At 50.3% G+C, this 24,361-nt stretch overlaps 1 protein-coding gene, 1 long non-coding RNA gene and 1 pseudogene across 2 annotated transcripts; 1 reads left to right on the forward strand and 2 right to left on the reverse strand.

Annotated features, from left to right (window-relative positions):
• The first annotated feature begins 1,235 nt into the window (after positions 1 to 1,235).
• On the forward strand, positions 1,236 to 14,780 carry LOC123105711 (DNA-directed RNA polymerase II subunit RPB1-like; annotated as a pseudogene).
• On the reverse strand, positions 2,493 to 16,391 carry LOC123105712 (uncharacterized). The gene is made up of 4 exons (XR_006450984.1): positions 15,411 to 16,391; positions 15,142 to 15,313; positions 2,810 to 2,964; positions 2,493 to 2,715 (listed from the first exon to the last, which is right to left on the reverse strand). It is a non-coding gene; the product is annotated as an uncharacterized lncRNA (long non-coding RNA).
• A 2,345-nt stretch (positions 16,392 to 18,736) lies between these two features.
• Positions 18,737 to 22,746, reverse strand: LOC123105713 (nucleobase-ascorbate transporter 6). The gene is made up of 13 exons (XM_044527832.1): positions 22,442 to 22,746; positions 22,230 to 22,327; positions 21,858 to 22,135; positions 21,667 to 21,742; positions 21,498 to 21,557; positions 21,209 to 21,393; positions 21,020 to 21,116; positions 20,829 to 20,915; positions 20,663 to 20,721; positions 20,473 to 20,564; positions 19,969 to 20,046; positions 19,715 to 19,875; positions 18,737 to 19,188 (listed from the first exon to the last, which is right to left on the reverse strand). Exons 1-13 carry the CDS (start codon positions 22,539 to 22,541, stop codon positions 18,970 to 18,972), a joined length of 1,590 nt encoding a protein of 529 aa, XP_044383767.1. The 5' UTR covers positions 22,542 to 22,746; the 3' UTR covers positions 18,737 to 18,969.
• Positions 22,747 to 24,361: the final 1,615 nt, after the last annotated feature.

Raw genomic sequence — 24,361 nt, forward strand, 5'->3', positions numbered from 1 at the left:
TGAGCAAATCCGGTTCGATCCATGTTTCGTCTTCGATCGCTACTTGCACGATAAGGACAACAAGGGCGCCAGAAAGGGCAAAGGCAGGCGTGGATGATCTTTTCCATAGGTAGCATGTAGGTTAAACATGTCAAATTTTGGTAGTCCGATGACATGTACTGATGTAGTAGCCGGATGATGTGTCAATGCTTCGCTTACGTAGTTCCATGAGTTTATATGGATTTGAAGTATGCTAACTGAGGTGTTTAACTGTGAAATCGATTATCCAAGGTGTGATCGTTTACTGCCCGGATGCGTCCGCAGTCTTGAAGAGTCGATTTGTCAGGTCCGGCCGTAGATACCCTAAGGACTTCCGTGGCGATCACAAAGAGCAAGAAGGAAATTGGATCCCCTGCCACAGTCCTCGCGTGAGAAAAGCTTCTTGCTGGAACCCCGTTCACAATCGGTTTCGTGCTTACCGAGTACAATAGGATAGCCATCCATCTTTTTTTTTGCGAGAGATAGCTAGCCACCATCTTAACGAGTCAAAGCCTTTCACTATGTGTGTGTGTTTCCACTCTGTGTGTTGACTCTCTTTTTTTTGTGGAAAAGGAGCTTTATTAAACAATGATAGGATTACAATCAGCAGCCAGCAAGTTATTCAGAGCCTGTGGGGCATCTTGCAACCACAAGTCGGTTCGATGCTCCGCTCTCGACATATAAGCTAGCCGATCTGTAGCCCTATTCTGCAAACGATCAATACATAAGAAAACATGCTCCCTTTCACTCAACAACTCCTTAATCTCTTATATCAATTGACTGTTGACTGATGTAGGACGGTAGGAGCATCGGTCAAGATCCTAAAGACTACCAGGAGACAGGGATATCACGCACACACTACACGTGCAGCACATGCTAACAATTCCACCACGCGGGCCCTAGTCCAGATTGCTTGGCTGCCACGCCTCACTCACAACCAGGTGACGCGGCCTCGGCTCCTCTTCGATAGCGATTGGCTCAGAATACTGGCCCACCACCGCACAGCTGGCACTCGGCCGTTGCGCGTCGACCGGAAAGCGAGCCCACCCCACCCCAGACCCCTCATCTCCGCCGTCCACCGCGCATCCAACGCCGCACGCACCCCCACCATAGGCGGTTCGCCGTCACACCGGCTTTCCTACCCCGAACCGCCTCCACCTGCCCCTATAAAATGAGCCCCTCCCCTCCCCCTCTCTCCTCCTCTCCTCTCTCGCGGAGGGGACCGGATAAGATCGAGATCCCCTCCGCCTCCGGCGAGGTCGGTCGAAAATCCGAGGGGCGAGATGGACGCGCGGTTCGCGCACTCGCCGGCGGAGGCGGCCAAGGTGCAGCTGGTGCAGTTCGGCATCCTCAGCCCCGACGAAATCGTAATGCTTCCTCCCGCCGCCACCTTGCTCTGTTTCGTTCCTCTTCTCTCTCTGCTTTCGGGTGGAGTCGGAAGTAGCAACTCGAGCGGGTCTGGTTTGTGTGGTTGGGCTAGTTTCCGGTCGAACTCGAAATCTGAGATGAACGAACGAACCGCCATGGGGGCACGGCGCCGGTGCTGGTTGTTAGCTTCAAATCTGCGGTGTCAGTTTGGGGAGGGAACTGGTTTCCGGTCGAAGTCTGGATGGATGTATGAACGAACTGGTTGTTGGATTTGATGTGTGGTGTCGGTTTGGTTGGGCTGCGAACGAACTGGCCGAGTTAGATGAAGCAGAATCATTGTAACTTAACCAAGTTCAAAATTACGAAAAAGTGAAAAACCAACTTACCAAGGGTGGTTGTTAATTCTGACAGAGGGAACAGTACCTGTGGTTGCTGTTTGGCTGAGTCGGTGTGCGTTTTGCTAACTCGAACAGGGAACTAGTAGTGTTACTCGAGCAGGATTAATTACTACTTGGTTTTAACTCGTGACATTCATGGTTCGTTTTGAGTTACAAGTTGTGCTCGGTGTGTCAATATCAATACTACTGAAGTGGGGTCCGAAATTTGGTCAAGTTGAACTTGGCATGCAGTTGTATCACATATGGGACACAAAAGAAGTTTTGATCCGTCTAACAAAATGCTAATAAATGCTCTTATTAACTGCTGTAAGTTATTTGGATAACTCTGAGCTTGGCAGTTTGCACAGTTTTGGGTATAACAACTGCTGATACACATGATTTTACTACAGTATGCCAGCACTTTGATTGGGCCATGATCAATACAAGTTTGAATAAAAGTACACACGTCTGGTGCTACTTGCAGAAGTACGTGTAATAAGATGGATTTGGCAGGGTTTAACAATTTAATGGCTGGGTTTAAATGAACATTGACCATTGTAATGATGGCAGGTGGTCAGTAATGTGTAGGTATCACAAATTTTAGGATGAATCGAATGTGAAAGATTCTGTGTTGCTTTGCTTGTTTGCAGAGACAAATGTCGGTGGCGGTGATAGAGCATGCAGAGACCATGGAGAAGGGGAAGCCCAAGCCTGGTGGTCTGAGCGACCCTCGCCTGGGCACCATTGACCGCAGGACCAAGTGCGAGACATGCATGGCCGGGATGGCCGAGTGCCCGGGCCACTTCGGCCACCTCGAGCTCGCAAAGCCCATGTTCCACATCGGCTTCATCAAGACCGTGCTCTCCATCATGCGCTGCGTCTGCTTCAACTGCTCCAAGATCCTCGCCGACCAGGATGAGGATGAGGTCTCCTTTCCTTTTAAGACATGTACCTGCGCATTAAGTATTTAAGTTTACCAGGTTAATTGTTGGTCGGTGCATATCATCATCTAGCTAAACTGACATCATAATAATCTTAGTTCTCACCATTCACTAGCTATATTTATGTTTGTCCAATTCTGCACCTGTTCACTCAACATGCATGGTAAATTTGAACTTTATAGAATCTTTCCGACGGTTTGGTGTGATGGACCTGTAGATGCAATTGCTTTAGATAGACTGCTTGCATCTTTGTTATGGACCTGCAACTCACATCCGAAGCCAAGAATATTTTTGTGAATTTTCGGTCTCTTTGATAGAGCCTGCTATTGGTAGAACAAAATAAGAATGCATTGATGATGTCATGTGGGGCACGTTCTACAGGCGTGGGCCACGCGGCCAGGAGCAGCAGCCGTCGGCCGCATCAGGCGAGGCGTAGGCTGGGCAGGAGTCCTGGTCCTGATACATTAGTTCCTAGAATAAAAGACTAGTTTGTTACGTATAGGTTTCTAGTTTGTTAGCAGCCCATGGGGCCTTTATATATCGTATAATCAGCACCCTTTGAGGGCAAGCAATAAAGTTATTATCTCCTACCTCTTCCTCCGTCTCCTATCCTCTCCTCCCGCACCATTGAGCAGCCAGGCAAAAACCCTAGCGCTCCTATCCACCGAGACTACGGACTACGTAGTTGAGGCCCCGCTGTCTTGGGCACTGAGGCCCTTGACAACTTGGTATCAGGTTCCAGCCGCTCCTCGGCCTCCTCCACGCTGCACCCGCCGCCCCGCCCACCTCCATCGCCGCCATCCGCCACCGCCTCGGTTTCTTCCGCCATGTCGGAACCCACCACCGCTGATTTGGCCAAGATGATCGAAGCCCTGACTGCAACCGTGACATCCCTGCAGTCGTCCGTGGCAGCCCTCCAGAAGGAGAAGTCGGCCTCCTCGTCAGCCGCCAATATCAGCCACGACGGACAGCACCACAACGATCGGCCCCCGCGGTTTCAGAAGATGGACTTCCCCAAGTTCGACGGCAAGTCCGACCCGCTCGCTTTCCTCAACAGATGCGAGTCCTTCTTCCATCAACAACGGATCGCCGAGGAGGAGAAAGTCTGGATGGCGTCATACTACCTCGAGGGTTCTGCCCAGCTGTGGTACATGCAGGTCCAGCGTGACGAGGGCACTCCGCCGTGGCGCCGCTTTTCCGAGCTGCTCAACCTCCGCTTCGGGCCTCCTCTGCGCGCGAACCCGCTGGGCGAACTGATGGCGTGCAAGCGCACGACGTCCGTCGTCGACTTCCAGGAGCGGTTTGAGGCGCTCCTTCCCCGGGCAGGCTCCTTGTCGGAAACGCAGAAAGTTCAGATCTTCACCGCAGGCCTCCAGCCACCCCTCAGCCTCGACGTGGAAATCCATAACCCGCAGTCCCTCGCCGTCGCCATGAGCCTCGCCCGCAAATTGGAGCTGCGCGACCAGTGCGCGCTTTCCGCCGCGCCACCGGTGCGTTTTCCGCAGAAGGGCATTCTGCCGACGCCAGGACCACGCCTCGCGCCCCCCCCGCACCGGCCCCACCAGCCGCACCCCAGCATGGCCACAGTCTGCCGGACGGGCGCCCAATCAAACGTCTCTCCCAGACAGAGATGGAGGAACGCCGTCGCCTGGGCCTATGCTTCAACTGTAACGAGAAGTTTGGCAGGGGCCACAACCGCGTGTGCCAGCGCATCTTTCTCCTCGACTTAGCGCCGGACGACGACGACGACGACGCGGCCTCCGCTACTGATGATGCATCGCGGGCCGACCCTCAGATCTCGCTCCACGCAATCTCCGGGGTGCGCACGAGCGAAACCATGCAGATGCATATTACTCTCGGGGGTGTCTCCCTCCTCGCCCTGATCGACTCAGGCTCCACCCACAACTTCATCGCCGAGGAGGCGGCCGCTCGTGCTACGCTGCCATCCCCCACCACCGAGAAGATGCGCGTCACGGTGGCCAACGGCGAGCGCGTTCCGTGCCAGGGCACGTACCGCGTCGTGCCCTTCCGCATCGGCCAAGAGGAGTTCTCGGAGGATTTCCTCGCCTTGCCGCTCGCGGGCTACGACATCGTCCTGGGCACGCAGTGGCTGGCGACGCTCGGACCGATCCTGTGGGATTTCCGCGCCCTCTCCATGACATTCTGGCGGAGGGGCCATCGGGTGTGCTGGCGCGGCATTGCAGGACCGGACGGGCCAGCCCTGAAATCATGCAGCGGCCGCGACTTCCTCGACGCCATCATCACCGAGTTCGACGGCATCTTCGCCGAACCCTCCGGCGTGCCACCGCCCCGCAGCCGCGACCACGGCATCACCCTGCTGCCCGGTTCCGCCCCGGTGGCCGTCCGTCCGTATCGCTACCCGGCCGCGCACAAGGACGAGCTGGAGCGTCAGTGCGCCGCCATGCTCGCCCAGGGCATCATCCGAGCGAGTTGTTCCGCATTCTCGTCCCCGATATTGCTGGTCCGCAAGGCTGACGGGTCCTGGCGCTTCTGCATCGACTACCGCGCCCTAAACGCCATTACTGTCAAGAATGCGTTTCCGATCCCGGTGGTGGACGAACTCCTCGACGAGCTCCGGCACGCTCGTTTCTTCACCAAGCTCGACTTGCGCTCCGGCTACCACCAGGTGCGGATGCGTGCGGAGGACATCCCGAAGACCGCCTTCCGTACTCATGACGGCCTCTACAAGTTCCTGGTGATGCCGTTCGGCCTCTGCAACGCGCCGGCAACGTTCCAGGCCCTCATGAACGATCTGCTGCGGCCGTACCTGCGCCGTTTTGTTCTCGTCTTCTTTAACGACATCCTCATTTTCAGCGAGACATGGGCTGACCATCTCCGACATGTGCGCACCGTCTTCACCGTCCTGCACCAGCACCGGCTCTTCGTCAAGCGATCCAAATGCGCATTCGCCGTCGAGTCGATCTCATACCTGGGTCACACCATCTCCGCTGCAGGAGTGGCCATGGATCCGGAAAAGGTGCAGGCAGTGGCCGAATGGCCGCAACCACGCTCGGCGCGCGCGGTTCGGGGGTTTCTCGGCCTTGCGGGGTACTACCGCAAGTTTGTCAAGGAGTTTGGCGTGGTTGCCGCGCCACTAACGGCCCTCCTTCGCAAGGATGGTTTCTCCTGGTCGCCGGAGGCGGCAGCAGCTTTTCACGCCCTCAAGACGACAGTCACCACGGCTCCCGTCCTCGCGTTACCGGATTTCACGCGGCCGTTCATCGTCGAGTGTGACGCCTCGACATACGGCTTCGGGGCCGTCCTTCTTCAGGACCAACACCCGGTGGCTTTCTTTAGCCGGCCAGCCGCGCCACGTCACCGTTCCCTGGCAGCATATGAACGGGAACTCATCAGCCTGGTGCTCGCGATTCGTCACTGGAGACCGTACCTCTGGGGGCGCCAATTTATGGTAAAAACGGATCACTACAGTCTCAAATTTCTATTTGACCAGCGTTTGGCAACCATCCCGCAGCATCATTGGGTCGGCAAACTACTGGGGTTCGACTTTACCGTGGAGTACAAGGCCGGTAGTACAAACACGGTGGCGGATGCCCTTTCCCGCCGCGACACGGAGGAGACGTCGATCATGGCGATCTCGGGTCCTCGCTTCGACTTCATCGATCGCCTCCGGCAAGCGACGTCCACAGATCCGGCGCTCGTCACGCTGCGTGAGGATATCACGGCGGGTACGCGGCAGCAGTCGTGGGCTCTCTTCGACGGCCTCGTCACTTTCAACGGCCGCCTCTACATTCCGCCATCGTCCCCGCTACTCCAGGAGATTCTCAGTGTCGTGCACGATGATGGGCATGAAGGCGTCCTGCGCACCTTGCATCGTCTCCGCCGCAACTTCCACGCACCTAACCTTCGCAAGACGGTGCAAGAGTACATCCGCACTTGCAGTACTTGCCAGAGGTACAAGTCCGAGCACTTGCACCCCGCTGGGCTGTTGCTGCCGCTGCCGGTGCCCACGGGCGTGTGGACTGACGTCGGCATCAACTTCGTGGAAGCGCTCCCTCGCGTGGGCGGGAAGTCTGTCATCCTCACCGTGGTGGATCGCTTCAGCAAGTATTGCCACTTTGTGGCGCTGGCCCACCCGTACACGGCAGAATCAGTGGCGCAGGTGTTCTTCGCTGAGATTGTTCGTCTCCATGGCGTGCCGCAGTCCATGGTCTCTGACCGCGACCCCGTCTTCACCTCGGCTTTTTGGCGGGAGCTCATGCGCCTCACCGGGACAAAGATGCACATGACGTCAGCGTTTCATCCACAGTCGGATGGCCAAACGGAGGCTGCTAACAAGATCATTGTGATGTACTTACGTTGTCTCACCGGGGATCGTCCCAGGCAGTGGCTCCGGTGGCTTCCCTGGGCCGAGTACATCTACAACACCGCCTACCAGACAGCGACCCAAGAAACTCCGTTCAAGCTTGTGTATGGTCGTGACCCTCCCACTATTCGCTCTTACGAGCCGGGCGACACGAGGGTAGCCGAAGTGGCCAGGAGCATGGCGGAGCGCGACGAGCTTCTCGAGGACGTCCGCTATCGTCTACAACAGGCACAGGCGGTCTACAAGTCCTACTACGACAGACGCCATCGGGACATCCGGCATGACGTGGGCGATTGGGTCTGGCTTCGCCTTCGCCAGCGCGCCGCGTCCTCTCTCAACTTGCCAACCAGGGGCAAGCTCAAGCCACGCTTCTATGGGCCGTACCGCATTTCAGAGGTCGTCAACGACGTGGCTTACCGCCTTGAGCTTCCGGCACGCTCGCGCCTCCATGACGTGTTCCACGTGGGCCTCCTCAAGAAGTTCTTCGGCACGCCTCCAACTGCACCGCCGGGTTTGCCTCCGATCCACAACGGAGCGGCTGTTCCAGAACCGGAGCGCGTGACTCGTGCGCGCCTAGCACGCGGCGTTCGCCAGCTACTCGTCCACTGGAAGGGTGAAGCAGCATCATCAGCTACATGGGAGGATCTTGACAGTTTCGTCGAGCGCTACCCCGCTTTTCAGCTCGAGGACGAGCTGCTCGTCAAGGGGGGAGAGATGTCATGTGGGGCACGTTCTACAGGCGTGGGCCACGCGGCCAGGAGCAGCAGCCGTCGGCCGCATCAGGCGAGGCGTAGGCTGGGCAGGAGTCCTGGTCCTGATACATTAGTTCCTAGAATAAAAGACTAGTTTGTTACGTATAGGTTTCTAGTTTGTTAGCAGCCCATGGGGCCTTTATATATCGTATAATCAGCACCCTTTGAGGGCAAGCAATAAAGTTATTATCTCCTACCTCTTCCTCTGTCTCCTATCCTCTCCTCCCGCACCATTGAGCAGCCAGGCAAAAACCCTAGCGCTCCTATCCACCGAGACTACGAACTACGTAGTCGAGGCCCCGCTGTCTTGGGCACTGAGGCCCTTGACAGATGGCGTGCCCCCCTAGCAGTGCATATTTCATCAGTTGTTGTCTTTGGTAAAATAATCAAGTACCATGGAGCATAATTAATTACAAACAACTTTACAGTTTCATCTGAACCAATTCTGAAAAGGTTGTTCTTGCATGTTAGCTGCTAATTAAGCACTGTCATAGGGTGGGCATCTATATATGCTTGTGTGCCTGAGTGCCTCTCTTGATCTTGGCATGTTATTGACCAGTCTGGTATCTCTTGCAGAAGGGTAATAACAAGTTCAAGCAGGCTCTGAAAATCAAGAACCCAAAAAATAGATTACGAAAAATACAGGAGGCTTGCAAGAGCAAAAAGGTTTGTTCTGCGGGTGAGGATGATCTTGAGGGTCAGGACACCGATGAGCCAGTGAAGAAAAGAGGTGGCTGTGGTGCTCAGCAGCCAAAGATCACAGTTGATGGTATGAAGATGGTTGCAGAGTTTAAAGCAACAAACAAGAAGAACGGCGATCAAGATCAACTCCCTGAACCAGTGGAGCGAAAGCAAATTCTCTCTGCCAATAGGGTATGTACACTATTATCTTTATTTACTCCATTAAATACTAGGTTATAAAAAAATCATCTAACCACCTCATGGTAAATTTCTTGGGGCAGGTTCTTAATGTTCTCAAGCGTATAAGTGATGAGGATTGTCTTTTGTTGGGCCTGGATCCTAAATATGCTCGTCCTGATTGGATGATACTGCAAGTCCTTCCAATTCCTCCGCCGCCTGTGAGACCATCTGTCATGATGGACACTTACTCCAGAAGTGAGGTTAGCCCAGTACTAGTAAATTATGACTACGAATCCAATGGTTTGTTGGTTGACATGGCAGATGGCACCCTTTCACTCACTGTTTGTTTATCTTGCCGGTTCCTACAGGACGATTTGACTCATCAATTAGCGATGATAATTCGGCATAATGAGAATCTGAGGAGGCAAGAGAGAAATGGAGCCCCAGCCCACATTATAACAGAGTTTGCTCAGTTGTTGCAGTTTCACATTGCAACATACTTCGACAATGATCTTCCAGGGCAACCAAGGGTGAGTAGTCAGTCTACAAGTGCACTTTCCACATTAATTAATCACTAATGCTATGTGGTTGACCTGATTATCTTCTGCCGAAATATTCAGGCCACTCAGCGTTCTGGAAGGCCTATCAAGTCAATCTGCAGCAGGCTGAAAGCAAAAGAAGGCCGGGTTAGAGGAAACTTAATGGGGAAGCGCGTTGATTTCTCAGCTCGTACCGTCATCACACCAGACCCGAATATCAACATTGATGAATTGGGGGTGCCATGGAGTATTGCTTTGAATCTGACATACCCAGAAACTGTTACTCCATATAACATCGAGAGGTACGTAATTTATTTGCCATTAACATGTAATCACTGTTCTTTCATTGATACTCCCTCTGTTCACAAATATAAGATGTTCTAACTTTTTTGTGAATCGGATGTATAGACACGTTTTAGTGTGTTTGTTCACTCATTTCAGTCCGTATGTAGTCCATATTGAAATATCCAAAACATCTTACATTTGTGAATGGAGGGAGTATTTGATAAGTCATGTCTAAATCTGATCTGATTATACCAGGTTGAAAGAACTGGTAGAATATGGGCCTCACCCTCCCCCAGGTAAGACAGGTGCCAAGTACATTATCAGGGAAGATGGCCAGAGGCTGGATCTTCGCTATCTGAAGAAAAGTAGTGATCAGCATTTGGAGCTGGGTTACAAGGTTAGTACTAACAGTCACAGTTGCAGCATCCACTATTTTAACTAATGGTGACATCACAAAAAGTGCTCACCCATTTTGTGCTTGACTTCTCAGGTGGAAAGGCACCTTGTTGATGGAGATTTTGTTCTTTTCAACCGGCAGCCCAGTCTTCACAAAATGTCTATCATGGGGCATCGCATCAAAATCATGCCCTACTCAACTTTCCGCCTCAACTTGTCTGTCACATCACCATACAATGCAGATTTTGATGGGGATGAAATGAATATGCATGTTCCCCAGTCATTTGAAACCAGAGCTGAGGTTTTAGAGTTGATGATGGTGCCAAAGTGTATTGTGTCACCTCAGGCGAATAAACCTGTTATGGGTATTGTCCAGGACACACTTCTTGGCTGTCGAAAAATTACCAAAAGGGATACTCTCATCGAAAAGGTGAACTAACAATACTCCTTAAACAACACCTTCAGTAGTAGTATTGTCTCTGTAGTTTTGTAGCTTATAACTAATGTTGTGAAGTTTCTTCCAGGATGTATTTATGAACATCTTAATGTGGTGGGAAGATTTTGATGGGAAGGTCCCTACCGCTGCCATTTTGAAACCAAAGCCGATTTGGACAGGCAAACAAGTTTTCAACTTGATTATCCCCAAGCAAATCAATTTAATTAGATTTTCAGCCTGGCATGATGCTGATGCTGAAAAAGAAAGCGGATATATTACTCCCAGCGATACTATGGTATGGATAGAGAAGGGAGAGCTTCTGTCTGGTATACTTTGCAAAAAAACACTTGGGACATCAATGGGAAGTCTTATTCATGTTATTTGGTAAGTTATAAAAGTCGTACTGCAGTTTCTCTTTTTAGTACAGATGTTCTCCACTGCTAAATAATAATTTTGGTTTAACTGTTTGCAGGGAAGAGGTAGGGCCAGATGCTGCGCGCTAGTTCTTGGGTCATACACAGTGGCTGGTCAACTACTGGCTTCTGCAAAATGGTTTCAGTATTGGAATCGGGGATACAATTGCAGATGCAGGTACTATGGGTAAGATTAATGATACAATTGCAGATGCTAAGAAGGCTGTGAATGAGCTTATCAAGGAAGCGCGTGACAAGAAGTTGGAACCTGAGCCAGGGCGCACAATGATGGAATCATTTGAAAATAGAGTGAATCATGTACTACTGCTGAATGACATTGTTTGGTTATTTCATCGTCAGTTTCTTTGGTAGACCTGTTTTGACATATCCGTTTTCCATGCTAGGTTCTTAACAAGGCTCGTGATGATGCTGGTAGTAGTGCTCAGAAGAGTTTGTCTGAGAGCAACAATTTGAAAGCTATGGTTACTGCAGGCTCAAAAGGCAGTTTCATTAATATTTCGCAGATGACTGCTTGCGTCGGACAGCAGAATGTTGAGGGCAAGAGGATCCCATTTGGATTTGCTGGTCGTACATTGCCCCACTTCTCGCAAAATGACAACGGTCCCGAAAGCCGTGGATTCGTGCAGAACTCTTACCTTCGAGGCCTGACACCAGAGGAATTCTTCTTCCATGCTATGGGTGGTAGAGAAGGTTTGATCGATACTGCTGTAAAAACTTCTGAGACTGGATATATTCAGCGGAGGCTCGTGAAGGCCATGGAGGACATCATGGTGAAATATGATGGTACCGTGAGGAACTCCCTGGGTGATGTCATTCAGTTCTTGTATGGAGAAGATGGCATGGATGCTGTTTTGATTGAACCGCAGAAATTGGACACCCTGGGGATGAAAAAGGCCGAGTTTGACAACGTATTTCGTTACAAACTGGATGATGAGAACTGGAGGCCCACTTACATGTCGCCTGAACAAGCTGATGATTTGAAGACCATTCGTGATATCAGAATTGTGTTTGAGGCAGAGATTCAGAAATTAGAAGCTGACAGATTACAGCTTGGGACTGAAATTGCCGCGACTGGCGACATTACATGGCCTATGCCTGTCAACCTCAAGCGGCTTATCTGGAATGCTCAAAAGACTTTCAAGATTGATTTGAGAAGACCTTCTGACATGCACCCCATGGAAATTGTGGAAGCAATGGATAAGTTGCAAGAAAGACTCAAGGTTGTCCCAGGAGACGATGCCATGAGCATCGAGGCTCAGAAGAATGCTACTCTGCTCTTCAATATCCTGCTCCGTAGCACATTTGCTAGTAAGAGGATATTGAAAGAATACAAGCTCACAAGGGAATCTTTCGAATGGGTCATCGGTGAGATAGAATCGAGATTCCACCAGTCTTTGGTAGCTCCTGGTGAGATGATTGGATGCGTAGCTGCACAGTCCATTGGAGAACCAGCAACTCAGATGACGCTGAATACTTTCCATTATGCCGGTGTTAGCGCCAAGAATGTCACCCTTGGTGTCCCCAGGTTAAGGGAGATCATTAACGTCGCCAAGAAGATAAAGACCCCGTCGTTGTCTGTTTTCCTAAAGCCTGAGGTGAGCAAGAAGAAAGAATTGGCCAAGAATGTCCAGTGTGCCTTGGAGTACACTACGCTACGTAGCGTGACCCATGCCACCGAGATATGGTATGATCCTGATCCTCTAGGAACCACCATTGAAGAGGATGTGGAATTTGTCAAGTCATATTATGAAATGCCTGATGAGGATATTGACCCGGATAAGCTGTCTCCTTGGCTGCTGCGTATCGAACTGAACCGTGAGATGGTGGTAGATAAGAGGTTGAGCATGGCTGAAATTGCAGAGAAGATCAGACATGAATTTGATGATGACTTGTCATGCATATTCAATGATGATAACGCGGATAAGCTCATTCTTCGTATCCGCATTAAAAATGATGATGAAACTCCAAAACAGGATGAGGATGATGATGTCTTCCTCAAGAAGGTTGAGAGTAACATGTTGACTGAGATGGCCCTTGGAGGCATTGCAGATATTAACAAGGTCTTCATCAAAGAGAAGAAGGTGAATAGATTTGATGAAAATGATGGTTTCACTCAAAAAGAAGAGTGGATGCTTGATACAGAAGGTGTAAACCTCTTGGCAGTGATGTGCCACGAGGATGTTGACGCTACAAGGACAAGGAGTAACCATCTGATCGAAGTGATTGAGGTTCTTGGGATCGAGGCTGTCCGCAGGTCTCTCTTGGATGAGCTGAGGGTGGTGATATCTTTTGATGGGTCCTATGTGAACTACAGGCATCTGGCCATTCTCTGCGATACCATGACATACAGAGGTCACCTGATGGCTATTACTAGGCACGGTATCAATCGTAATGACACAGGACCTCTCATGAGATGTTCTTTTGAAGAAACAGTGGATATCTTGCTTGATGCTGCTGTGTATGCGGAGTCTGATTACCTGAGAGGTGTCACCGAGAACATTATGCTTGGCCAGCTCGCTCCTATTGGTACAGGAGGCTGTGGATTGTATCTGAATGAGGAGATGCTGAAGCAGGCCATTGAGCTTCAACTCCCGAGCTATGTTGAAGGTCTGGACTATGGCTGTGGCATGGCATCAGCGCATTCATCCATCTCCGGGACACCATACCATGATGGAGGAATGATGTTGCCAGTGCTGAGTCCAAATTTCTGGGCTTCCCCCGTTACAGGTGCTCAGTTCTCGCCATATGTTGGGGGCATGGCATTCTCTCCCGTCCCATCAAACTACAGCCAATCCTATACGTCTGGCCCTCCTTCCTACAGTCCGACCAGTCTATCATACTCGCCAACATCGCCAATCTATAGTCCGGTATCGCCGATCTGTAGTTCGGCATCGACAGTTTATAGTCCAACATCCCCAGTTTATAGCCCGACATCCCTTTCATATAGCCCAACATCGCCAGTTTGTAGTCCAACATCGCCAGTTTATAGCCGGACATCTCTTGCATACAGCCCCACGTCACCATCCTATAGTCCAACATCGCCACTCTATAGCCCAACATCACCATCATACAGTCCTACATTGCCCTCATCATACAGCCCTACGTCGCCTGGTTACAGCCCGACGTCACCGAGCTACAGCCCGACATCACCGAACTACAGCCCTACGTCACCGAACTACAGCCTGACATCACCGAGCTACAGCCCTACTTCACCGAACTACTGCCCGACGTCACCGAGCTACAGCCCTACTTCACCGAACTACTGCCCGACGTCACCGAGCTACAGCCCTACCTCACCGAACTACTGCCCGAGGTCACCGAGCTACAGCCCTACGTCACCTTCGTACAGTCCTTCACATGCTTATTCTCCAAGCAGCCCAAAGATGATGAGCCCGTACAGTCAAGCTCCTCCAAACTACAGGTATTCTGTTGATAGCTTTGGCATCTGTTCATTCATCTGTTGATGCTTGGTCTGCTTACATCTCTGTTTCCCCAGCCCTGCCTCGCCGACTTACTCGCCCACCTCACCATCATATGCACAACCAAGCCCATCGTACAGCCCGACAAGGTGAGTCCATTTCAGTTGATCATCATGCATCCTTGTTTTTAACTTAAAAAACACTGGCGCTGTTATTGTAACAATCAAGACATGGGTTTCCTAACGCATTGCCTGAGTGTTGCAGCCCGCACACTACCTCTGGAGGACCTAGCCCAGATTACAGCCCAACTTCCCCCAACTACAGGTAATGCATCAAGTCAATCTCATCTGTCCAGCCGTGATGAAAGTACACACCATCCATTTGCTGTTCTGACATTTGCAATTTTTGCCATGCAGCCCCAGCGCAAGCTACTCCCCATCACCCACCGGGCCGCAAACTACTGACATGGATGACGAGACTGCTACTTGAAGCCGCTGACTTGTGAAAATGGCTGCTGGCTGATGCAGAACCACCACACAAGGAAACCTATTCGTGTTTGCTTGTATGTCTCTGTAACAAGCCTTTGTATTTTGGCTGCGCTGCTAAAAGCAGCACTAGAGTGTATATATACAATCGATGTAATACGCCTCTTAGAGAGAAAAAATAATGGCTTGGCTGTTCAGAACAGGCAAGCCTTTGATGTTGTGTTGTGGATCGGATTGTAATGCTTATGTTTCTCTTGGAGAGAAAAAATAATGTTTTCCGTTGTGGGGCTTTTGGCCTACAGTGTAGAGTAAAAATGTTTCAGTTGGAGCTTAGCCTTGTTATTTCGTCGAAGTTAATGCAATGACAAATTGTGGTGCCTAGCTTGCTAAGACAATGAATCATTCGTCGCTGCTAACTCAGTTGTTCAGGTAAGGGAGAGTGAAAAGTTTATCTTGCAGGAAAGAGTAACTGACAGAAATGGTACCTCACTTCCAGCGTTGGCAGAAAAAAAGGGCATCACCCTGCTTCTTGTCCAATCTATACTTGGACCTTTGCTCCAGTATGAATGGTTGGTAGTTGCTACTGCATACGCCGAGTTAACTTGCTTTTCGATGCAACAGAAAATTACGTCCATCGTATGCTACTCTCTGCATTTGCTGCATCAGAACATAAGATGAAAAATTAAAATCATGCACATACACCGAGTATATCCACTCTTGCAGAGAGAGTCAATCAAAGTGATGGGCTGAATACCGGATTCATCCATGGACCAGAAAATCATCAATGCCTCATCATTTTACCAACTTTGCAATATCCATCATCTTCCCCAATAACTCATCCACAGTTGAGAAATCTCCTACTTTGCACCTATTCCTCCTGCTAAAGAATCCCTATATCATGGAAAAATACATGACTGCATCTGGTGAGTGCCCTTCATCCACCACCTCATGGAACAAAACCACATTCCTATTGTGGAGGAGAGCTCTCCTTCTCCATCCTCTCCGCCGCCTGGAAAGCCAAGCAGCAGTCTCATTACCCGCACGGCAGGATCCGTCGGCCGCAACATCAGCCAAGCAGTAGTCCTCCTCCGTGAACGCAACGGCCGCCTGAGTCCTCCCGCTCTCACACATCCCATCCACGACCTTGTTCAGCATGAATGACGACATCCGAGCCGGGCGAACGGCAGAGTTTTGGCCGGGCATTCCGTCGAGCGCCCTGAGCGCGGCCGGCTTGGCAGAGCCCCATGACGCGTATGCCGGGCGTGACGACGCCGGGCCGGACGGCGGCGTCCCGCATGGAGGAAAAGAGCTGGCTCGTGCCAGGGAGGTCACGGACAGACGCGGGCGAGCGCGGCCAAGGGGGGAGTTGAACGCGGCGAGGGAGGCGAGGGAGGCGAGGGAGCCCGGCTGCCTGGGCGGGGGAAGAGTCGGAGCACGAAAGAGGCTTGCTTGGCACGGAGGGGGGCGGAAAGCGGTGGCATTCGGGGAGGGAGAGGACAGAGGAGGAGTGCGGGCGTGGGAGGGCGCGGCGAGGAGAGGAGGGAGTCGAGCGGGCGGCAGGCGGCAAGGGAAGGCGTGGAGTGGGGGCGGGCGAGCAGAGGAGGGAGGCGATGATGGGGCCGGAGTCTGGTGACCACCGCTGCGAGACGCCGGACTGCGCTGGCAGCAGCCGCCGGCGAGGGGGCGGCCGGCCGTGGGGATGGAAGAATGGTTTTTTTTTTTAGACAAGGATGGAAGAAGGGGTCCACCGGCAACTCTGCCATTCGGCCTGCGTGATGACACAAGTGGGCTGGCTACTGTAACAATTCAATGGGCTTATTGATGGATCACTGGGTACTGCAGTTAATCATAAGGCCCATAGTTTTTTTAGTTGCATATATGAGGCCCATAGTTGGATGTAATGGATCACTGGGTACTGCAGTTTCATACGTCTTGTTCTCAAAATGTTCAAATTCATATACCGACGGCTGAAACAGACCAACAGTTCCACTGATAAGTTGCTATATTTGACCCATATGTGTTGATCCTTTAATTCTGACCTTTCGGTTTTCCCGCCGGTCAGTGCTGTTGTTTATGAAGCATGTTTATACTTCAATTTGTTGCCTGTCTCCATTCCAAATACTCTAACTACACTTTATCGGGTTAGTTTTCACCATCCCAAAGCCAGCCACACAGTGTTGTCGCACCGTCCTGATGCTCCCGTGGCCGCCAGCACGCCGTCATGAGCGGTTTCTCTCGTTGTGATTCGTGTCGACAGTTTGATACATCACCAATGTATCTATAATTTTTAAAGTATTAGTGCTATATTTACATCTTTTTTTTATGTTTTTGGCATAATACTGGACTAATATATTAATCCGATGCTGAGGGTCAGTTCCTATTTTCTATTGTTTTGAAAATATATGCCAAAAATTTACTGAGCCGAAACGGGCTGAAATTTTTTGTGAGATTTTTATGGAAAATATCAGATTTTTGGACGAAGGGACCGTCATAAGGCGGTGCCCGGGGGTTCCACACGGCCTCCCGGCATGACCTAAGCCCCACCCGCGTGGGGGTTTTGAAGGTCGGTGGGGCTCTTCTTTCATCGCAAGAAAGCTAATTTATTAAAAAATTGTGTTAAAATTCCAGCATAATCAAGATTATGGATCTCTTCAGAAGTAATTCCAAAATAGAGAGAAACAGGGGAGGAGAGATCCAATCTCGGAGGGGCTCTAGCCCCTCCGGGCGCCATGGAGGCCAAGGACCAGAAGTGGAAACCTCTCCCCATCTAGGGGGAGGTGCAGGAAGAAGGAGGGAGGCTTCTCTCCCCCTCTCTCCCGGTGGCGTCGAAGTGCCGCAGGGGGAACCACCATCACGGCGATCATCTCCAATAACTTCTCCGTCTTCACCGACATCTCCATCACCTTCCTTCCTCTCTATTAAGCGGTCCACTCTCCCGCAATTCGCTATAATCCCCTACTTGAACATGGTGTTGAATGCTATTAATTATTATATGATGATTTATTGCATCTTCTTTATGCCCGAGTAAATTATTTTTGTCCTATGGGTTCATTGTTGAATTGTTATGATTGATTTGAGTTGCATATGATCATGCTACTGTCCTGTGGTGCCCATGTTTCATCCAGCATGACTGCCATAACTTTGCATTCCAGTGTGATTTCAGTGTTAGTCTGGAAAAGAGCCCTCTTGGCAACATAGTCATTGAGGCTTTCAGCTTCAGCCAATGGCGAAGCCACACTTGAGCTGGGTAGTCAATTGACTACATAGCTTTTTGCAAAAATAACAAACAAGCAAAATCATGTGAAAAATCTTATAAAATGTATCCATCTGACTGCACAAGGTTTAATTGATTACACATGATTGGATTCCTAGCGCCGCCACTGGCCTTCTGCCATTGGACCTAGGATTACCTAAGAAAGTTTACCTAGTTCACATGTAAAATATGTTTTAATTCCTGTTCAAAACCTGCCACTGATGGGTTTCAGCTCTAGCCTATCCCAACTTGTTTGGGACTAAAAGCTTTTTTTTAGCTGCACACACTATATTAATCAATAAAACAAAGTGCAATTGCACGCATACATGCGGAAACTACCAGAAAAACTTGGTTGTTTTTGTTGTTGGTAGATGGTATAACTGTAGAAGCACATACAGAGGAGTTTTTGCATTATTACCCTTACATGGTTTTTTAATTACATAGTTTCCTATATTAATCGGCTTGCTTCAAGCATCTTGCACCCAGGATTAGCTTACAACGAGTTCAAATGTTGTACAGCTCAGTGTGTCACACAACTGAAAGTTTGATCGGGAAGGACACAAGCTGGCTGATGGCGAACGCCGACCATTTGGTCGCTGCCTACATCTGTTTGCCCGTGTTTCAACTAGCATACTCTAAACAGGATACTTGGTGACAGGGTTATACTATCCTCTTCCTCTCAAGCGTCCATGTTTTGCATCCAAGGTACCAGCTTAGAATGGTGAGACAAAGTTTAAACGTTCAGTACAGTGCAGTGTTAAATACGTAGATACTCCAGATAGCATCGTCAGCGGTTCAACAAGATGCACAGCTAAAAGATCGATCAGGACCGAGCGACGAATCTTTCATTTTATTGATGACCCAATATACATTCAGAAACTATCGAGGCACCTCTCTATTTTCTCATAACAGTTTACACCGAGATCTGCAGGATTCAGAACTCAGAGGCACAAAAAATCATCAGGGAGGACAACAGCATTCACATCGCAAGAAGCTACTTCCCTAGAGGCGAGGACTAATCAATCGTGTGTCGTTTCCGTTCTCTCTTTAGAAGCATCGATCAGAAGGACGGGAAGAACTTGTTGAGGTTGAAGGGCAGGGAGTAGAACTCCTCGCTTCTCGGGTCTGTCTTGAAAGACCTGAACCTGTCCCAGAAATGGTGGCCCCGGTCCTTCCTGGCGGTGCTGTCGTGCCTGTGCAGGGTGCTGTCCAGGAGAAGGGCGGTGGCGCCTCCGACAAACGCTTTCGACGAGAACACCACGTTGATCATGTCGTTGAACTGGCAGTGAGGAAATGAGAAACATCAGGTGTCAGTCTACATACGGAGCAAAATGAGTGAATCTACACTCTAAAATATGTCTATATACATCCGTATGTGGTAGCCATTTGAAATCACTAAAAAGACAAATATTTTGGAACGGAGGGAGTATTCAGCATGTGAAAGGAGGATATATTCAGGAACAGGAGTTAAACAACACAAAAACAAATAAGTACTATCAGTGAGTGTATCACTGATCACCTCACTAGGTATAAAGAACCTGTAGATTCTGTATCACCACCAAGATCATGGTACAGAACATAACAGCATGTCTGGAATATCAGTCAGATTACCATATCTACAAGTGCTATGTGGTTATAAACTTATAACTGAGCCAATTATGGCAGCACATGATTACTGCAGCAAATGTTTACGCACTATTGTTCGCATTTCACTGAGAAAATGATTATGTTGATTGGTTTTTTACACGAGGTGTCAGATGGTAGCCATTATAACTGAATAACACTTGGTTTGCACTGGAGCTTACCCATCTTGCGTGCGTGTGTACCGGGCCAAAGCCTGCAACAGAGGTGTACTCATTGAAATACTGTGGAACCGATATACCCATGAACAAGGAGAATCCCAGGATGAATTTTGTTCGGAAGCTGTTGAGGTTGCAAAACTGAAGGAACCCGACCCCTGCCATACCTGTTTGCACAGAAACAACATATCAAATTTATTCAATTCAACCGTCATGAATAAAGCAAGATCTATTATTTACGAGTAGCTTCAAATACATACCAACATATGCAAAGAGAAGACAGTATATGGCTGCGATTATTGGGCCCGGAATTGATGCGAAAACAGCTCCAAATTTCCCTGCAAATGCAGCACAAAAGCAGTGCCATCAGATACACTTCATGGTTATTGTGTGAGGTGCAGGAGGAGCTTAAAACTGGTGCAAAACAAAACGGAATCATGAGACCACACTTTCCTACCAATATATTTATACAGGATACCAGGACCTAGTTTTGCTTTCAGTTATTTCTTTTGTCATCATAAAACCAGATTTCAAGGCTTTTGGCTTAACTGCTCCTGAGCTGGTTATTTATAAAATGAACTGCTTTATCTATTAATGTATTCCTCTTCCACTGCTTATGCAGTATTGCAACAACGAATAACTTTTCCTGGAAGAATACAGATAATGCTTGAAGAGCCTCAGACCATAGACCTTTGAAACTTGATAGATATTCAGTTAACACAAGAGTATGTTGAACACGAATTACATCAAAGCATGAGGCTTACCGAGAATAGAGAAGAATAGCATAAACCCAGCGGAAATCTGCACCACACGCCGGCTGCCAACACGTGTCAAACCTAGCAGCCCAGCATTTTCCCTGTTCCAGAACAGTGTAAAAACATCTTCAGTATTCAGATCACACTATGAATAAAGTATATAAGCACTGCAAGAGCCAATCATCTGCAATCCACTTACACAGATACAGAGCACCCATTAGCCGTTCCAAATAAGCCGGCCAGCAAAATGCCAACCCCCTACATAAGCACACAAAACAAATGAAGGTAAGAAGATGCTTACAAGTCCCTTCAGTATTCAGATAATACTAAATGCAGAGCAATGGAGGGATTCAGATGTTTGTTACCTGCCAACCGATGCCGCGACTCATAACAGAAGGAGGGCATGGCGTTGCACTGGCGTACCGTGAAACCGCAATGAAAGCACCAGTAGACTGCATTGCAAAACAGGGAGTGTTATTCACTCAATGCTCGATGCCTTCCGATGTGGAAATGATGTGTATCTATGTAAGCATCATCAGTTAGTTGTCCACAATACCTCCACAAGAGCAACAAAAGCAGCTGCCATCATGGCAAAGCATTCACCAGCATCAAAAGTCGGTGCTCCCCACTGGAATGGGTATGGCACAGTTATCCTGCAAATTGTAAGGCAATGATCTGATCAGTAGCTGAATTCCTCCACTGTAAATTGCAGTACGGTTATCCTGTAATGGTCTTAAATTTTTACCAGGGAGCACCCCCAACTAGGCCAGATCGATCAGTGCGGCAGTGGAATTGGGTTTTTGGAGCAGCATTCTTGTACGCCCCACCGACGGTGAGGAAGAAGGCGTAAAGCCACACGATGGCCACCGACATTATGACGGCGAACCGCTCGAATGCAGTCCCCAGCAAAGGCACCAGATGAGGTACGTACTGCAGAAAAAATTGCATAACAATCATAAGGCTTCAGATATTGTTAGTAAGAAATCACACAGCACAGCAGCTTGGCCATCCTGTCCTGATGATGCATGTACTACCTGGGAAAGAGCCACCAGCAGTATGATCTCTGGAAGACCGATCTCGATGCATTTCGCAACCTACACAGCAGATTCATACTGTTATGTTATTGTTATCCCCACTGCTGTCAACTACACACAGACATAATTCAGAAGTGCAGATTTGTGTGTGCACAAACAGAAGGCTTACACTTGGGAATCCAAGCTCGTAGAGGCCGAACCCGACGAGCGCGACGAGGGGCGCCGCCGACAGCGGGCTCAGCAGCCTGCGGCATCACCAGAAAGCACAGGGGTCAACACAAATCGGTACACTGATGGAGCCAAACACCTGGAACCTGAACCCCCTCTGCGGGGGAACCGGGGAGAGGAAGGGGGGCGAACCTGACGACAATGCGCCAGAGGCCGCTGAAGCCCATGATGATCTGGAGCGTGGAGGCGACGATGAGCGCGCCCTGCGTGCCGCGCATGGTGCGGAGGAACTTCTCGTGCGGGTCGGCGATGCCGCTGTAGCGGGCGGCGAGGACGATGGAGATGGTGGGCGCGACGAAGGTGTAGGAGCCCCCGATGACGGCGGGGAGGCGCGTGCCAAGGAAGCTCTGCAGCAGCGTGTTGATCCCGGCGACGAAGAGCAGCGTCTGCACCACCCGCGCCTTCTCCTCCTGCATCGGGCGGATTCGGTTCAGGCACCGTGAGGCCGGGCGAGCAGAGGAGAGGAGAGGAGAGGGGGAGAGGGGAAGGGGAGGAGGGGCGTACGTTGCCGCCGCCCATCTGCGGGACGAGCGCGGTGGGGATGATGACGGTGGTGCCGAGCATGACGAGGTAGTGCTGGAAGCCCAGCAGGATGGCCTCCGCTGCAACGCAACGGCAGAGTTTCAGTTGAGGTCAGTTGGTTGCGGGAGATCCGGGCGGAGTAAAAAAATTCGAAATGAAGCAACGGGCGGCGAGCGAGGAATGCGGGTGCTCACGCCATGGGGGCGGGCTGGTAAGGCAGTAGGAGACGGCCGGCAGCTGGTCCCGGACGGCGTGCGGCTGCAGCTCCTCCTGCTTGGGCGGCGGCGCGGCCATCGCAGCTGCGGTGGCTCCTCGGCGTCAGTCAGTCACGGCTGGTGCTCGTGCGTGGCTCCTTCCTTGGTTCCTCCTTCCTCGGGACTTGGGAGGTGGTAGGGTGGGGAGTGGGGGGCGAGGCAGAGCAGAGCAGGTGTGCGGGGCAAGCGAAAGCGACTGGACTCAGGTGAGGTGAGAGGGATGGGAGGGGAGTGGCGTCCTCGAGATGGGGAAGGGTGGTGATTTGTACTTTTGTAGAGCGGAGGCCGACATTTTTTTAGTAGGAGTAGTACAGTGGCATGTGCAGTGGTCTGGGAGGCTGGAACGTGGAATTCATTCATTGCGACCCGTCCTTCCTTCCTCCCCAAAGGGGGCCTGGCCTGGTTACTTAACTGTTTACCTACCCGTGGAATGGTCCGGCGCCTCCGTGCAGGTGCAAGTGTGAAATGAAACCTTGGCTCTTGGCTCCGCGCACCGGCAGGCAAAAGAAAAGCCAATGCCCGGGCGAGGCAGAAATCACATATCTGATCTCAGGCAGAAATCAAATCACAAACTGACCTGGTCACGAAAAAATTTCACTCTGCTGACCCTTTGGTGTGGCGCCCGACAGCCGGGCGCCGCACCCTACTGTGCAGTGCCCTTCCCTTAGGCGTCGCACATCCTGCCAGCGTGGCAGCCCTGGTCCAGTTGCGGCCCCACACACACCTGTGCAACGCCTAATATCTAGGCGCCACACACCTGTAATGTGCAGCGCCTAGCTCTTGGGCGCTGCACAGTCTGTGTTCCACTTGGGCTGGCCCCACACTCTCTCCCCTCCCACCCCCACCCCACACATCCCCACCCGACCCAAACCCTTAGACTTGCGGCCCTCCTCTCTTCCCCTCTCCCCCCTCTCAAATCCTTCTCAAATCTTGCAAATCTGCCACACACCGTGGATTTCGAAGCCAACCCCTCCCTTAAGGTAATCTCCCCTGATCCCCTCGTTTTCATCCATAGGAATTATCACAATTGCTCAAATCTTGCTAGTTTGGGGAAACCCTAGATTTTGATAGGATTTGGAAATTTGTGTTGAATGATGTTATATTTCTTTGCTAATTTGGGTTGTTTAGGCTTTCATAGTATGCTAGGGTTAGGGTTATGTGTGTTTGATGTTGGTGTTAGGGTTATGTTGGTGTTAGGGTTGTGGTTATTGTTAAGTGGGGGTTAGGGTTATTAATTCATATATATGTTAGGGCATATGTGTGCAAATATTTTTCTTAAGTATTTACTTGATATATGTGTGTTTTTTATTATTGTAGGGATGGGGAGAACATGTGTTTATGTTCATCATGTGGATAAAGAGGCCTTTTTGAAAGGCAATGTTGAGACGGACCCGGATGAGCTTGACATGGTGTTTGAGAGTAGTCCTAGCTATGCGGAGCTTTTGAAACAAGTGAGGAAAGATTTGAATTGGATGGACCCAAGTGACGTTGTTGAGTTCGAGGGAAGGCATAATGTTGGTTTAGGAATGCACATCCGTTGGAAGACAATGCGTGTGAACTCCGAGCAACGTTGGGTTGCATACAAGGAGACGGTTGCGGAATCTCTAGACAAGGCTCTTGAGTTATTTGCCTCCAAGAAGGTTGAGTCTACTTTGAATTTAGACTTGAACCGGAACCCCTCCCCGTTGGTTGCTAGCACTTCCCCACCCATGAACCAAGATCAAATGGGTGAACCTCAATTCACGCAAGAAGATTGGCCAACATTGAGCCCGACTCCAAACAACCAAAATGAAGGTTTTGAAGAGGAGAATGATGAGTACGAGGAGGATGACAACGAAGTTGACCTCCATGACAACAATG

Source organism: Triticum aestivum, chromosome 5A (assembly GCF_018294505.1).
Source record: "Triticum aestivum cultivar Chinese Spring chromosome 5A, IWGSC CS RefSeq v2.1, whole genome shotgun sequence".
NCBI lineage: Eukaryota > Viridiplantae > Streptophyta > Magnoliopsida > Poales > Poaceae > Triticum > Triticum aestivum.